The sequence below is a fragment of the Urocampus carinirostris genome, chromosome 14, assembly GCF_059441175.1.
Source record: "Urocampus carinirostris isolate Australia breed hairy pipefish chromosome 14, RoL_Ucar_1.0, whole genome shotgun sequence".
Taxonomy (NCBI): Eukaryota; Metazoa; Chordata; class Actinopteri; order Syngnathiformes; family Syngnathidae; genus Urocampus; species Urocampus carinirostris.
In genome coordinates, this window is record NC_142362.1 from 36945822 (window position 1) to 36963581 (window position 17760).

The window sequence follows — 17760 nt, forward strand, 5'->3', positions numbered from 1 at the left end:
AGACCAAAACAACAATGGCGGATCTGCCTGACGAAAAGTTTGGAGTGCGGTAAATCTTTGTTAAAAAAAATGTAATCGGGTAATAATGACAATTTTGTGTCAAAAACGTTGGGACGCAGGTTGATTTGACACTATGCGTCCCCAGCTAAAATTATGCGTCTAGGACGCAGGGACGCGGGCAAACGAGAACACTGTGTCATGCGATTACATTATCACACTACGTCACATCGCAATGTTGATTACATTTGGGTTGATTGTACAGCCTTTCGCACACGGTCTCAAATGTGTTGTTGAATGCAGCAATATGTCATCAAATGACAGATAAAAAACTCATGAATTGTCCACAACTTAGTGGGACTAGTATGCTTTAGGTTTCTGAACAGACGTCTTCTGTTCCCAGATCATCAATGAAGTGAAGAGAAACCCGGGCTTTTGCTTTATAAGCCTTAAAAGCAGTGTAACGAGTTGCTTCTGCCTGTTAGGCCAGCCCCCACTCAGTTTTCTAATAAAACTTTTCTTACAACACCTTAAGACATGTACTTACTTTTCTATCTTTAAACAACTCTAGTTATTTGAAAAGCACTTGGATTTTAACTTTTTTTATATTATATTATATTTTATAGTCTGTTGTTTTGTGCACTATTTTTGTATTGGTCCACAATGTCAAATATTTGAATAAAGGGGATTTAATAAAGATGTGTTTTAGAAATCTGATTCATCGAATAACCGAAAAAAATAATCGACCGATTCATCCATTATGAAAATAATAGTTCGTTGCCGCCCTAGAATGGTACACAATTCTGTTGGTAAAATATCACCCGGCATCCCCCACTAAACAAATTTCTATCCACATCCGTAATTTAGCAAATAATAGATTATGTCACTTGTCAAATGTTTATTTTCGGCTCTAAATGACAAGATGATCTATGGCAAAGCACGAATTGTAATGGTACAAAAGTAAGACATCAATGGATTTTGAACTTGTAAGGAGAAAAATGGAGAGCCTAAACTTCAAAAAAGGAATTCAAACATGTACCAAAAGCCCTTGTCTGAGCCCTTTCTTTTTGTCAGATGATCTGAGTTAAAAAGCAGAACCGCCTAAAAGGTTGTAAAAATCAAAGAACAGCAACATGATTGGCCAATAATGACAATGATGTAAACAGTGCATAAGTGTCAAAACAACTAACAAAAGTGAGGTATTATGGTCAAAATAACGAACTGGAATGTTATGTGATGTCCTTTGGAGGTGTCCAATATTAAAAACTGAACCTACATATTACCTACATTAAGTTATTTTGATTTTAACGGTGATTTGTTTTTAAATTCTAAAAAAAAAAAAAAAAAAACGAAATTGTACTAATTAGGCTTTACTATGGTCAGTGCAATCTGCACCACAAGGGTTTTGTTTTTTACAAACACAGTTTTGTAGGTTTTGATCCTACAAACTGCGGACCAACCTCTGGAGAATGATTCAGCGACAGTTGGTGTTGCTTTCTTTGCCTGGTGATCAACACAAATTGCAAGGATGGTTTATAAAAAGCTTGTGCTGGCTTACAAAAAATGTATAGGTGAAAAAAAAGAATAAAAATGGAACGCTGAAGTTTTTCACATTCCCTGACATTTTCATGACTTTGTGATAAACTTTTCAAAATATAAATTAAATGATTTTTTTTTTTTGTTAGACTAAAGACAAATCCTACTTTAAATGGGAGAGCAAGGTGTCAAATGTGTGTCAGCACTCACAGTGAAACAAACTGGAGAGAACAAAAGGTTGCTGTGTTACCTCTGAAAGGGACTTGTTTTACTTTGCGTGCCCCCACACCTTTTATGTGTGTGCGTGTATGTGTGGATGCATGCATGCACATGTTAGTATAATAAAGGTTGCAATGAACTTTAGTAAGCAATATGTGTGTGTGTGTGTGTTACAAAAACTTAAACTACTTAAAGGAGAAGTCAACAAAAATCATTTTTACAATAATATTCCAAGGGTCTAAACTGGTACAAAACACAATCTGATTAATAATGTCTAAGCCATATAGACCTCTATGCATTTCAGATGACAGCTTTGTTTCAGATTTGAAAATTACATCAATGTTTAGAATGCAGGAATTTCCATTGTGGGAAAGGGACAGGAACCTTTTCTGGGACAGCCCTCTTCAGTCGGTCTAATTGCTCGTGTCTATAACGGAGCAGGAGAAATCACGACTTTGTGACGCCACAAGCCCCTTGACAATTTTTCCTGTGACATAACCTGCTCACATGAAAAATAAGAATACGGCATGTAGTTGCTGTTTTTATGTTCATGGCGTATTTGAGTGAGAGAAGATGTCATGTAAATGAAACTTGTGAAAATTCTAACATCATTTGGAAAAAATACATATAATTAGAATTATTTGAGTGGTAGGCAGTGTTTAAAATAACATGCATCTTTTGCGTCGGGCGTACAACTTACACAACGACTCTGCCCGGGTGGGCGATAACTTTTTCAAGAAAAAAAAAATATAATAATAATAATAATAATAATTTATCTATTTATTCAAATGAAAAATTTGCTTTATTTTGATTTTGTACAGATGGAAACTGTACTGAATACCAACTTAGTAAGTTTTGTATTTGTTGTGCATGATCCCTTTATCCCAAATGTTCTATCAGACTAATATACTGAATAAACAAATTCAGATTGTAGAGAAACAAAGGCCCAATCCCATTTCTCTCACTCGGCCCCGAGAACCCTCCAGTGAGGTCCCTCGATAGAGGAGTGCCCTCATCGAGTGGAGTGCAAAGTGGAAAAGGTTTGGACAAGACTTGCAAGGTTCCACCCCTGTCCAGGAGATGGCGGTAATATTAATTGGCTGTAGACCTTAGTGACGTATAGGCCTACGTCACATGTAAACAACTCGAGTCTCAACGTAGTGTGTCAGTTGGAGAGTTCGTGCAACGTTAAAAATGCCCGCTACAGCTGTGTTATTACCGATTGCCTGAAAGCTCATCATCTTTTCCGTGTCTCCAATCAACGGAGGAGAAATGTGCTATACTGAAGACAGCTTTGGCGCTATGTAGTGCTGATTCATCTTTACAAGGTACGTACACTCATTAAAAAAAATGACCCGTTCGGTCAAATACAGTAAGAGTTAACATACAATGCACGTTCACATAATACCCTATGTTTGTGTAGACATAAATGGCAATCTACTTATTAGTATCTTAATGCCATTTTATGACATATAGTAGGGGTTTTGAATGTGTGACATGACGAAAAGTAAACAAACACAAGAACAGTCCACCTGACCCTTAAGCTGACATAATATCGTCACCAAACTTCCCTGTACGACCCAAAAACCTTAGTTCATAAGGAATTTAATTCAAAAGAGTTGTCATTGGATATAAAAAAGGTCATTTCAACATTTTTTCATGATGCTTACATCACAGTTAAAGCGGTCTTTTTCTTTTCTATGCCCACTTTTATGTCTAAATTGTTATCTATTGTGTTCCAGAGTGGCTGTCCCATAAGCGTGGACAGGTTGGACAGGAATGTTCCCATCCTGTGCTTATGGTTGGATGTGGAGTCAGAACTCATTCAGGACTTAAGGTTGAGCAAGAAGGTTAGGTTATGTGGGCCCTGCATGAGCTGCTAAAGAGGGAACAGGGCCGTGGCTGGAGGTCCTGATCTACGTGTACTGGCTGGCCCACGCTCTGTCCTACCGTGTGGTGTCACGGGTCTTCAGGGTTCCCAGGTCCACCGTACAAAGAATTGTCCACAGTTAATATGGAATAAATTGCCCAAAAGCCATATTTAGGCTCTTTAAGTCAGACCCACATTTGCATTATGTGCTTTTCTGCATTACTATTCAATAAACATCTTCATTTTGAGTAACACCTTGGTGGTTTATTTCATAATGATGTGAGATACTGTGTGTGAACTATGTGACTGTTGGAAAGAAAACAACTACAAATCACTCCAGCTTAAATAATAGTTTACTTTCAGAAAAACAAACTCACATTGGGCCAAAATACATAATAGTAAATAATGTGTCACAAATTTTAACAAAAATATACCAATACTTCCATGAAGCTGGAAAACACAAACTGGAACTTCATTGAGTTCTTAATAAAAAAAACAATATTATCCTTTTATAAAACAAAGGGAAACATTGCAGAGATGTCACTGTTCTGGAAATTTGTCCACGAGCTTCCCAAAAAGGACGGGAACCGCTCAGTTTTGGCCACAGTTTCTTCGAGCCTTTTCCTCACTCCGGCAGACTCCGCTTTCAAAAAGTCAAGGAGTGTATCGTGCTTCCTTTTTTTTCTGGGTGATTTGGGGTTTGGCGCCGGATTAGAAGGTGCCAACGACGTGCCCGGTGGTGTGGATGGCGTGGTAGCTGTGATGGTGACCAGCTCTTCCACGGGACGTTCTACAGTGGCCTTTAGGTTGGGTGGAAAAAACAAGAATTACTTAATGCTGATGTATTGTACAAAAACAACTGAGTATAGGATGCTCAGCAAGTTGATGTGAGACAGGAAATTATAGGATGTGTTCTGGATAATTATTTGATAGTGAATAGATACACAAAATTGACATGTTATTCTTATGGCTGTATGAGCCTTCTATTGGCCAGCATCACATATGCTTTAGAATTGTCTCCACATTTGGACAACATTTTGAGAAGGTAATTAGTTTACTTAATATGTGTTTACAGAGAAGGCAGTGGACTATGTGATAGTAGTTTGTTTCAACTGTATTTCCACGTGAAATTCGGAGACATTACTCATAATGCATGATGAAAACTAATGCATTCTGATCTCACATGAAAGAATCATATTGTAAATAAAACACGACACCCGAAATTGTGTGCAGTAAACAAGCGCTTATGTTCAGAACGGTATTCTGACTATGCTCCTTTAGCGACTGGCCATGTACAGTAGATGTAAAAGGACGACTCGTTTAAGATAAAAACAGGGATGGGCTGAACCGTGATTTTCTGCCCAGTTATCCTACTTTAAAGTTTGTAGCGTGAAGATTTTTTTTTGCCAGCTCCCTTGGTAGATTAGTGCACTTCGTAAAGTAGCGATTTTGCAATGTTCGTGTTTTAACGCGAAAATACGATTTTCTATTGCATTTACGTCTAACTAAGATATCTCAATACATTTTGTTGCAAATACATGCGTGGTTGTGGAAAACTACTTACATTTGTGCGGTTCCTTTCCGGGCATGTTTGTTGATATTGAGAATTCGCAAAGCCTTCTGGGTAGTCACTTCGCCGCCAAGTGAGGTCGAGAGCCCCCTCGGTCTTGAAGTGGCTACGACATGGTTTGAGGGCACTTCTGCCTCGGTCTTGAGAGTATCGGGACACACCCCATTTTCACGTGAACGCGCAAACCGAGTGACTAGGGCACATAGCGAGTGAAAGTGCGAAGAATGGGACTCAGCCAAAGACGTGTCTGCACAATGACATCATTACCTAAATTACATCATGCCGAATCCATCCATTCTTCCATTTTCTGAACCTCTTATCCTCACTAGGGTTGCAGGGGTGCTGGAGCCCATCCCAGCTATCTTCAGGCAGTGGGCAGGGGACACCCCGAACTGGTTGCCAGTCGCAGAGCCCACAAAGACAGACAACTCACTTTCTCATTCACATTCATTAGACTTGCCAATTGAACTGACATGCATGGTTTTTGAATGTGGGAGGAAACCAGAGTGCCTGGAGGAAACCCACGCAGGCATGGGGAGAACATGCAAACTCCACACGGGTAGGCTGCGGTAGCTGAAATTGAACCCTGAAACTCTGCACTGTGGGAGCTGCGCGCAAAACACCCAGCCGCCGTACCGGCCGTCATAACACGTATCATTGGAAAGCTTTAACTCTTGAGATTCAAGACATGCTGATCTTTTAAAAAAATGTACCCTTCTACGAAACATCACAATCTAAATCAGGATACCCGAAAACTATGAATCCGGTACAGCTCACCAATTAAGATATTCACGACAGTCCAGTAAATTCAACAGTGTAAAGTATTTAACTCCAAAAGCACGAAAATAGCAACAGACGAAAAAAAAAATCAGCCTAAAAGGAATTCCGCATCATTTGACGTTCCTTGGTGTATTCCGTCTGTATGGCCCCAGCCTCTGACATTTTGAATGACACCACTCTCAACCTTTTGCAAGGTTTTTTTCTCTCGGTCCATTTGCCAATAGCCTATGAGGGCCTCTATTGAAAAAACAAAAATGCCTTATTACGTATCCAAAAAACTTTAGCCAGAAGGGACCGATTAGATGATGATTGACACATTGGTTGGCCAATGAAATTCTGAGAATAAATATATGCATATGTAAGGGTTGTAATCCAATTAGACTTTATATTAAACATCTGTAAGGCAACTCACTAGGGCTGCACCTTTTTGGAAAAAAAAAAAAAAATTGCGATTTTTCAGACCAGATTTGCAATCTCGATGCGTGTCTTCGGGATGGGCTGCCAGCCAGTCTCAGGGCACACAGAGACAGACAACTCACTCGCCCACTCACACCAACTGACAATTTGGACCATCCAATTAACCTGAATTGCATCTTTTTGGAATGTGGGGGGAAACCAGAGTCCCCGGAGGAAACCCACACAGGCACGGGGAGAACATGCAAAATTTTGCACAGGAAGGCTGGTAGCTGGATTTGATCCCATGACATTAGAACTGTGCAGCAGACGCGCTAACCACTCAACCGCCGTGCCACGTTTCCAATTAGTCAAATAACATCTTAGGCGTAAGTGCGTCATAAAGTTTCTAAATCGATGGTCCAATGCCATGAATTTCATCCTATTCTGTTTAGTAGCTTTATTCTTTTTACTGCTCAGAAACGTTAACAGGCATCCACTTTAGTTAGGTCAGTATTTGCTTTATTGACAACTTCAAATACTGCCTACCTATTGGTATGGTGGGAAATAAGCGGTTTGTTTGAATGCCTTGGGTGCAGTTCCTTCCTGCTGAATTGTTTTATCTTTGTGCAAATGACAAATCACTACTCTAGGCTCGTTTTCCTTATCCGTAAAATATTGACAAACTGTCAAGTGTGTGCATGCTTAAGCCAAGCTCAGATAACTTCTTTTGTTTGCACAAGGCGGGGTTCATTGTTTTCAGCAAAAGAGGCCTTTAGATCAGGGGTGGCGAACAAGTTTGACACAAAGAGCCGAAATTTTTAACCGTGAGAGTCAAAGAGCCACACCACGCACTGACCCGCATTAAACGTAACCTACGCAGATGATTGGCAGTCAGTTGTGTCCGGAGCAGCATGAAAACAACAAATTAATTTCAAAACATTATTTATATTTTTGTTATTTACTCTGATGGATTCAAGTGTGTTTTAAGAGGGAAAACCAAACTAAACATAAAACGAGGCAAAGAGCCACATTATATAGAAAATATGATTAGGCAAAGAGCCGCAGGCGGCTCTAGAGCCGCGTGTTCGCCACCCCTGCTTTAGCTGAGTGGTGTATAGGATTGCAATCGGTGGAAATGATCAAATGTATTGTGAGTGATCAATCAATTATCCATTGTAACCAAAATTAAAAAAGAAATTTGCACGGGCAAACATTACGAAAATACCTTTTTCCACATTGAACATACATTTTAACACATTTCGTTGGCGTCACTAACTACATAAAATAAAGTAATCACATAACCTCTGTTTAAAATTTTTGCTTATATGCTGGGTCATATTGTGTTTACTGCCATTTAAGAGCATTTCCGGTATGTTGAATGACAAAGACACCAGATTACATGATCTATGTACAAATACACACTGAAGAATTTTTACTAAGATACAAAATAATCTAAATGTCCATAACAAATTACTGTATGTAGGTGAGGCTCTTTTTACAAGCACAAAGACACCAGGTATGCACAAAAACCATCTGTGACAACAAGGACCAAGACTTCTTGCGCATGGGATGATATCAAACAGCGCAGCGCACATGGGAAACATTAAAACCAAACACAGCAACAACAGTAGACCACCATGTGGAAAATGTCCTTGCTAAATTAGTCAGTTGGGGACGGAACGAATTGTATTCTATCTATTTACATATGCCCGTCATGTTTTATTGGTTTTGTTTGTTGTTTACATTCGCCTCTGCTTGTCTAAAATTTGATGATGTTATGAAGCAGGAATCTGAGCAGGAACAGAAAATTTATTGTTCCTGTACATATGAAAGCTTCACACTATCGTTATTCCATGTTTTGACATGCTGAACATCATACAAAGGGGCATTGTAATGGCTATCTGTGCAGCCCTTTGAGACTTTTCATGATTAAGGGCTATACAAATCAACATGACTTGACTTGACGGAACGATGCAAAGGTACCCTTTCATATCCACTGCCTGAATTACAATGTGCCATGGACATCTAACGTGTATTCGGTGGTCTATTTGTGTTATTACAAAATGTTTTACAGTGGTACCTCTATTTACGAATGTCTTTACATACAAAGGTTATGGGTTAGAAAGTACCTGAAATGGAAAAAAAACGGCTCTAGTTACAAAGAAGGGTATAAAGTGAAAAATACAGTACAGTACACGCTGCTAGGTGTGAATGAGCGAGCGAGTTGTCTGTCCCTGTGTGCCCTGCAATTGGCTGGCAACAAGTTCAGGGTGTCCCCTGCCCACTGCCCGATGATTGCTGGGATGGGCTGCAGCACCCCCGCGACCCTACTGAGGATAAGCGGTGCAGCTAATGAGATGAGATGAGACATTATGTGCCTCTCGTTTATTGTGTGTGTCTTTAACTTCCAAAATATTCAACTTGCTGACGCCATCTTCTGGCTGAAATCATCGCAGCCTCTGTCAAGGTGCCTCTGTGCCGTGTGCACGTACGTGGCTTTCTTTGATGAGCTCCGATAAAGTCTTCCTTTTTCATATTATTGGAGGTTTGGGTTGGCATTTGGACTGTATTTGCACCAGTCCTTTTCTTAGTACCACCATTTTTATCCTAGAATAAATGAAAAAAAACAGCATGTGTGTGAAGTCACTCATGAACCGCCAGACTCATTTTGTTCAACTATGGCAGGAACACTGACAATAAAAGTAAGAAAAAAGCAGATAGGCGCAGTCAATAAGAAATATATAAAGGCTCAGTTGAGTGACGTTAACCCATAATTAATAAAGAAAATATTTTATTTTAAACTTTTTTAAGGACACATCAAACTACGCACCCCAATTTTAAACTTTTGAAATGTTATTTTATATGTTCAACTACAACTAGAATTACTGACAGGATGCCAGTTTTTTTACCGAGGCAAATTCTTGTTTTGATCGAAAAATGCTAGGTTAAAACAATAAAAGGATATTGAATATAAATTAGCATCTCCTACTGGTAAAAAAACTTGGTTGTTATAAGTAAATATACTGATTCGAACGAGAAGCAGAAATACATGAACTATCATGTAAACGTGCTTTCATTGTAGAGATGCTTCCCTACTTACGAATGAGATTGCTCGTAAGTTGAATTTGTTCGTAAGTTGCTTCAATGCTATATTTTGTATGTTTAAGGTTTATATAAGTATATTTAAGGCTTTTATAAGTAACCTATAATCTTTTGTACTAAAAAAATAAACATTTCATAAAATAAGATGCTCTATAAAGATAAATAAAGTTAAGTTTAACTTACTTTTGGAAGGATGAGCTTCAAGAGTTAGGCGACTTCCTCCTACGTGGTGAAAAGTGGCCCAAAAAAAAAACGATCCAACCATTTTCTCAACAGCATCGAGCTTCCATATTCCACTTTCATTTCACCTCCACTTTTTTTCACTTTCCACTTTAAAATGAAACAGAGGAAAGAAGCACTACAGTAATGTCCTGTACTCGGAAAACGGTGCACACAATACAAAATCTAACTTACAGAAATGTCCGGATATTTTTCGACATCCGGGAAAAAATGTTTGTATCTACCGTTTTTCATAAGTCAAATGGTCGTAAGTAGGGGAGCGTCGTAGTTAGATTGATAGAGTATCCTCCCTCCTCCTACCACTTAAGGGCCTCAACCAGGGTTTGGGCACAGGTGTCCAAACACCACACACCTGTCCTGGGTTATCTTGCACGCTTTGAAAAAACATTTTGATCTGCACACATTGTCGGGTCATTTTCATTTTCCACATTAATTTATCACCATCCAAATCCCAAACAAATTGTTTTCCAGTTTCATTTTGGTACTTCAGTTGTTTTTTTCTGGTTTGATTAGTTTAGTTGTTCATTTGACATTTGTTTGAGACTTAAATTATTTATTTTGTGATTAAATTCCATAATTTTCGAGCACCTTTACTTTTCCTACTTCCTGTGTTCGGGTCCACCCGAATCCACAGCACGGATGCCCCTAAATAAGGAGACTTTTGACTCAATGTTTACATGACAAGTTAGCAGATATTGACATAAAAATAGCATGTTTTTTGTGCAAACGAATTCTAGACAAGGTCTCACGTGCCCTGGCACATTGTTTGAAAACCCCTGTTATAACACTGACATGACTATACCTAACTCACGCAAATATCAAACTTGGCACCATGTAATACAGTACTGTCAAAGGCCAAAAAGGAAACAGGATTTGCTGGAAGAAAATAGAGGGAGAGAGGGGAAGGAGGGAGGCAAAGGGGGGAGTATCAGATTACAATAACAGAAAGAGGCGCGCGAGACTGCCCCGCCCTCGCTGGTCCATCGCGTGAGAGCAGCAGTCGACTCTCCAACTTGATTGTGATGAATGCGCCAGGGCTGCGCACTTGTGCCAGAGCGGAGCGGCGCTATTTTTTAAAGGTGGCTTGCAACTCAGGTCATTTTATAGACACAAACCCATCCATATGGATAATACATTTACTTATTGAAATTAGATTTTAATAATTCGTGTATTATTATCAGAGTCATTTTTACTTTGTTTGATTTAGTTTAAAGGAGTTTACGATAGCGCAATAATTTAACATAAGAGTCCTCCTTAAATACAGTTCTTCCTTGCGACAGGGATGTGGTCTGAACTAGTGTGTCGTTTGTGAACGACACTGAGCTATGAGCCGGTTCCTCACCAGTCACGAGTCTGTTCCCTTCGAGAAGCGTTTCTCCCTCTTGTGATTGGCTACGACATTACGCATTTTTTACATGGAGTTTGTATTGTTGACTTTAAAGATGGCGTGCTCGTTTCTTGGTATCATCAAAAAGTTCAATATTTTCTCTATCAGGTATGTGTTAACAATACCCAACTATGTTTAAAGAGCTTTATATTCCACTGCGCCTATCTGCTTTTATCTTACTTTAATCAGAACTGTTCGGGGTAGAACATATTATGTCTGAGGAATAGGGGGTTGTGGGAGTGCTGGAGATTTACGTCATGCTCGTCCCTGCAGGTTTTTTTTAATTATTTGTCAGTGTAGCATGAAAACGGTGACAGTATTTAAATGCCTGCTTCTAGGAGGGGCAAAATGCCAACCTAAACACCACAAAAGATAAAGAGTTTATTTAAGCGTCTGCGTCTATGAAATGAACATACTTGCACACGCATCACGAATGAGCTGAGGGAGCAGCGATCATGAATTTAAGTTAGAAGATAGAGGCAGAGAGTAACAAATTACATATATTTCATTTAAGTTTGTTAAATATATAATCAATAATCAATTAAATGTATTTGTATAGCAAATAATTGCAACTCAATGTACTGCATTGTAATAATGATGTACCATATGATAATTTGAGGCCAGCAAAGCGGATGAGTGGTTAGCGCATTCGCGGCATAGTTCTTAGGTCATGGGATCAAATCCAGCGACCACCCTTCCTGTGCCGAGTTTGCATGTTCTACCCGTGCTTGAATGGGCTTCCTTCGGGCACTCCGGTTTCCTCCCACATGCCAAAAACATGCATGTCAGGTTGATTGGCCAGTGCCAGGGTATGAATGTGGGAGTTGTCTTTCTGTGTGTGCCCTGCCACAAGCTGGCAACCAGTTCAGGGTGTCCCTGCCTACTGCCTGAAGACAGCTGGGGTGGGCACCAGCACCCCTCCGACCTACTGAGGATAGGCGGTGCAGATAATGGATTGGTTGGATGATAATTTGTTGAATTGATTAGTAAAGAAGCGGTAAGTTATTTTGTGGGTGGGCTTTGGCTTTAACCTGACATCCCTTTGTTGTTTTCAGGTATTTTTTTCATTTTGTGATGTTTGCTGCAACAGGATTGACGAGAAAAATAAACAAGAAATACAAACACAGTCTAATGCATGTGACTAAAAAAGGATCAACCATTTGATCGTGTGATTTCCTCAATAATGTGGATCATGTTGAGACTCAATTGCAGGGGTGGCGAACAAGTTTGACACAAAGAGCTGAAATTTTTAACTGTGAGAGTCAAAGAGCCACACCACGCTATGACAGACACACACAAACACACACAATTAAAAACATATTTCCCATAACACACTCCTCTCCTTACAATACAAAAAATATTGTTCTTGTGTTGATTTTAAGGAAAGTGTCCACCCTCAATACACACATCAAGCCAGCAACTAACCTGGAGGTCACAAACCCCCTCCACACACAGGCACCTCTCTCTCATCACACACACACACACACACACACACACACACACACACACACACACACACACACACACACCTTTTTCTCACTAATTATCTTCCTCTCTCTGACACACACAACTACTGAACACACTTCAAATGCACACATATAACCTGTAAAATGTAAATTAACGGAATATTAAAATATTCACACAAGCATGTTCAGTCGGGTGTTTTTTCCAAACTACACTAGGGCATACTAAAAATGTCGCGTAAAAAATGGTTCAAAGAAATTTTTGGGGAAGTAGAACACAAAAAACATTTGAATGCATGAACAAATGTTGGGATTTTTTGTCATTCAATTTTGATACATAACAAAAAATAAACAATAACATTTTTATATAAGTTCTTTTTACCTGGTTTTTCAAGGTGCTCAATTTTTGCTTGCGTAGTTCAGTACCTTTGGAATTCCGTGTCAATATTAGCATGGGCTGTGCAAAAATGACGCTGAAGATTTGAAGTCTTGGAATGGGATATCATGGTACTGCATAATAAACAGTGATTTGCCATTCAGTTCAATAAAAAAGTAAGCATCTTCCCATTCTCCCTGAAATGCCCTGTGTTCATCTTCATATTTCCGTTTCGCTTTGCATTTTGCCATTTTGACCATGAGGGGAACAGTCTGCACGCTCATGAAATGTTTACTTAATTTCCCGGTGTAGTGCCTAAATACGACTCCCCTGAAAAATCTCCCCCCCCCCCCTCGCGTTAACGTAATTGAAATATTCTGCTGCGCTTCCGACAAAAGCGATCGTTTTCTATATAATAAGTTTATTCAAACAATAAAGCAAGCTAATTAAAACAATGAAGCGATCGTAGTCTATATAACACGTTTATTAAATTTATTAGAATACGCAGCAGAATACGCGTTCACGCGAGGGGGGGAGCGATTTTGCAGGGGAGTCGGATTTAGGCACTACACTGGCATTAGACGTAACCTACACAGATGATTGGCAGTCAGTTATGTGTCGTGAGCAGCATAGAAACAACAAATCTGCCAAATTTATTTCGAAATATTATATATTATTTGTTATTAACTCTGATGGATTCAAATGTGTTTTAAGAGGGAAAAAAAAACTAACCATGAAACGAGGCAAAGAGCCACAGTACATAGAAAATATGATGAGGCAAAGAGACGCATTGTCATTGGCCAAGAGCCGCATGCGGCTCTAGAGCCGCGTGTTCGCCACCCCTCCTCTATTGTATGATAAAGTAATGTTAATGATGGTTATGTGTAACACTGTAAAAAATATAATGGGTGAAATTGTTTTGTGTTTTATCTTCTTTGTAGATCAGTACATATTGTTAATTATGTTCTGTGTTTGAGTGTGCGGCACAGTTCTGAGGTCATGAGATCGAACCTTCCTGTGAGGAGTTTGCAAGTTCTCCCCGTGCTTGAATGGGTTTGCTCTGGGCACTGTTTCCTACCACATTCCAAAAACATGCATGTCAGGTTAATTGGCCGGTCCAAATTGTGTGAATGAACGAGTGAGTTGTCTGTCTCTGTGTGCCCTGCGACTGGCTGGCAATCAGTTTAGTTCAGTGTTTCACAATAAGCTCATTTTTGTATTTCATAGTTTACAAACGTTTTGAACTAAATAGTACATGTTATTAAATTACACTTTGTTTTGTGGTTTATTTTACCATGATTCTGAGTTGCTTGACTTTAAAGTTGCTTAGTATAAGAATGGTTAAAGCTGGAGTCACCAGACTATGGCCCGAGGGCTGTATCAGTCCCGCCAAGAGATTAAGTCCGGGCCGCGATAAGATGCTGAGAGTAGCACAAGAAAAAAAATGTAGCCGCTTCTAATCAAACAAAGGCCTACAAATTTTAATATGACCACTGGATGCCGCAATGGAAGCATGCAATAAAACACTTCTGAAGTACCCTTTTGAATTTTTCAAAGCAAATTATCATATGAAATTCTTACAAGGGGAGATATCACATTGCCGTTACTCTTAATTTAAGTTTTTAATTGTAAATTAAAATATTCATTTGTATATCTTGTGTGCAACCAGTCCAGGGTGTCACCTGCCCACTGCCTGAGGACGGCTAAGATGGGCTCCAGCACCCCCGCGACCCTACTGAGGATAAGCAGTGCAAATAATGGATATCTTGTGTGCAGTTCAATACCAATTGAATGAAATGGGCTCTTGATAAACCTTTAGAAAATGAGACAAAACTTGAGCAGATAAATGGAAACAAGAAAAAATGGATTTGCTTAAATTGAATACATCAATTAACTTTTGCAAAAACGTAATAACCCCTGCATTAAAAATTCACCATAAAGTAAAAAAAGAAATGCTATTAAAACATTTGGTAGAAGAATATATATTTTAAATTATTAATACAATTCATGCATAAGTTTGCATCATTATTATTATTGGTAGCATAGTGATTGAAGCAGGGGTCAGCAACCTGCGGTTCTAGAGCCTCATGTGGCACAATGCTAGTGTCTCTGTAGCGTATTTCAAAAAATGCTTGGAAACAGAAAAAGAAGAGGGAAGGAAATATCTATTTTTTAATCGTGTTCCAGGACAATCACAAATCTTGACATTTTTAAGGCTGCAAAAATGTTTAGAATAAATATTAAATGAGTAATTTCTGTGTATGAATACCTTTTTTATTTCATTGATATTTCCGGGGTTTTTTTTTGTTTTGTTTTGTTTTTTTAGTCTGTAATGGCTCTTCCAACATCGCTGACCCATGGATTAAAGTGACCTTTTTTTACCTAGCTTTTTCCCCCTTTTATTCTTTTCTTTGGTTTTATTTTACCACAGCAGAGCTATCGACATTATAAAGGGATTTTTCCATCCCTTCCCCCCACCTTTTGGACTTGTTCCCCTTTGGTAGGGTACATTGGGTAACATTTGACCACTAAATGGCACTGTATTGTCTGTTGCGAATGAAAACCAGTGTCAAATGAGCACAGCATGGCAGCAAGATTCCAGACAAAAATGGCAGTGACTACTAGGTATGGATTCGATAAAGTAAGAGAAATAAAAATGTATTGACCTATAAATATCTATAAAATTACCATTAATATAATAGTTTAAGTAGTTTGATTATCATTCAAATCTATGTTTTTTTAACTGACTAAAAGGTCTTTTTGTACCACTAAGAGGCACTAAATGGAATGCACTGTCCATTTAAAACAAGAGGCCAGAGACAGTTTCCTCCCCAGGGCCATCACCACCCTAAACAAGCGCGCAAAACTTTGAAAACATATATTGCGACTCACTTTTGTTGTTGTTCTTGCTTTCAATTGTTGTTGCATTTATTTTCATTGCACCATTGTTAAGATGCACTATTCTTTTTGATTGCACAGCTATTATAACTTGGGCGGTCTCCAAGCCAACGATCTCCAACAATTTTCAAGCTGAGGGCTACTTTTTGTTACTTATTAGTGCAAAGGGCGCCCAGTTTGATTTGCATTTCTAAAATAACAACTCATCATGTTATTAATGTTTGTAATATTTTTTTGCCGGGTGGATATTTGGAAGTAGGGTTAAATAGACTAAGCCAATAACTTAAAAGTCATTTTACTAGAAAAGCAGAATGATCCAGCACTGGTGAGCTATTTTCAGATCCGGCCTGCGGGCACGACATTCGTCCTTAGGGGGCACTGTAGTGCCTGCGAGCACCACGTTGAAGACCCCTGCTCTAAGTCAAGTCAAGTCATGATTATTTGTATAGCCCTGGATCACAAGATGTCTCAATTGACTGCACAGACCACAACTCTATTACAGACTACAGACTATTATTACACCATCCCCTGTTCTAAATATATTTGCTTCCAGACATTAAAAAAATATATCTTTTAAGTCTTTATTACATGTTACATATTCATTTCCCCCTTGTTGTCTCTTTTTAACCATATCTTCCCCCTTTTTTAAAGTCATATCATGTATAATGTGACATAATTAGCAATATATGAATAAAAGCAACAGGAAAAAAAGCAGTTTGGGAGTCAGGAGAGACGGCTCTTTTTCATGAGCCGAGCCAAAAGAGCCGGTTCTCTAAAAAGAGCCGGAATTCCCGTCACTATTCTGAAAAGCAAAAAAACTTTTGACTTCAGTCGAGAAGAAAATGGATGTGGCTTTCACTTCGATAAGGGGAAACAAATCACATGGAGTGTCACAAATCGTAATACGGGTGAAGTTCACAATCATAACACATTAAAAACGGAAAAACGGCAAGATTTTGAACTTTCTCAACGTTCATTTCAACTTTATGGGGCGAGTGACCGCTAAAGCTTTAAAGATTTCAGCCATTAGTTTCCAGAATTGGTCTTTACAACAAAATATGCCAGTCGGAATTGCACTTACTGTTTGAGGACAGGTTTCTTCCTCTTCTTATTGGCGTAGGTCCCAGAGGTAGCTAACATTTGTGCAACTCTTTTAACGCCAAATTTCACCTCAAAGTTTGTCCTTTTGCCGTCGAGGCAACCTCTTCTCCTCACGCGCGAGACGTCGTTTCTCCGGCGTGTCAAAAAGTCACTCCCGACGGTAACAACGCGACATGTTATTATCAGGGGGCTGAAAAACAACAACGCCACAGGAGCCTATAGTGGTTTGGTGTCGTGTTGACAGGTAGGTAAGGGAAAGGAGCTTGCTTGTGTAAGCCCTGCAGCGGAAAAGCTGTGACCGAAATGGAAGCGAAAGGGAGGGGTAAAATTGAGTTTGGGGTGGGGTTAGAACGAGTGAAAATAAGTTGACTTGACGTTCGACGTTGGATAGTCACTCCACGGGTCTATTTTAGGGACCGTACATAAATGTTCAATTCCGGCATACTGTGCTGTGTGTAGGGAAAAACACAGTCTCGCAATTGAGTAATTGTTTGTTTGGCGCAATATCTCTTATCATTTTTCGGTAAAAATGTTTGTTAAAAAGTAGTTTTATTTTTCACCTGAAGTGTTTCCAATCATTTGACCCCAGATAAAATTATTTCGAAATATTATTTTGTATTTTACATAACTTATTGGTGACAGGCAGCACGGCGGGGCAATGGTTAGCGAGTGTGCGGCACAGTTCTGAGGTCATAAAATCGAACCTCCTGTGTGGAATCTGCATGTTCTCCCCGTGCTTGTGTGGGTTTCCTCTGAACACTCCGGTATCTCCTACCAAAAACATGCAGGTTAGGTAAATTTGCCGGTCCAAATTGTCCCGAGGTG

The 17760-nt window shown here is 39.2% G+C and overlaps 1 protein-coding gene and 2 long non-coding RNA genes across 4 annotated transcripts in view; 1 reads left to right on the forward strand and 2 right to left on the reverse strand.

Annotated features, from left to right (window-relative positions):
* Nucleotides 1–17299, reverse strand: part of LOC148353348 (aryl hydrocarbon receptor-like) — a 103948-nt gene extending 86649 nt beyond the window's left edge. For both annotated transcript variants that reach the window (XM_088352168.1, XM_088352167.1), the window contains exon 1: nucleotides 16916–17299. In XM_088352168.1, the coding sequence (XP_088208294.1) occupies nucleotides 16916–16974 (59 nt within the window). In that variant the 5' untranslated portion in view covers nucleotides 16975–17299. The remainder of the gene's footprint in view (nucleotides 1–16915) is intronic.
* On the forward strand, nucleotides 2701–3874 carry LOC148353349 (uncharacterized). The gene is made up of 2 exons (XR_015852753.1): nucleotides 2701–3080; nucleotides 3495–3874. It is a non-coding gene; the product is annotated as an uncharacterized LOC148353349 (long non-coding RNA).
* Nucleotides 3958–5426, reverse strand: LOC148353350 (uncharacterized). The gene is made up of 2 exons (XR_015852754.1): nucleotides 5187–5426; nucleotides 3958–4422 (listed from the first exon to the last, which is right to left on the reverse strand). It is a non-coding gene; the product is annotated as an uncharacterized LOC148353350 (long non-coding RNA).
* Nucleotides 17300–17760: the final 461 nt, after the last annotated feature.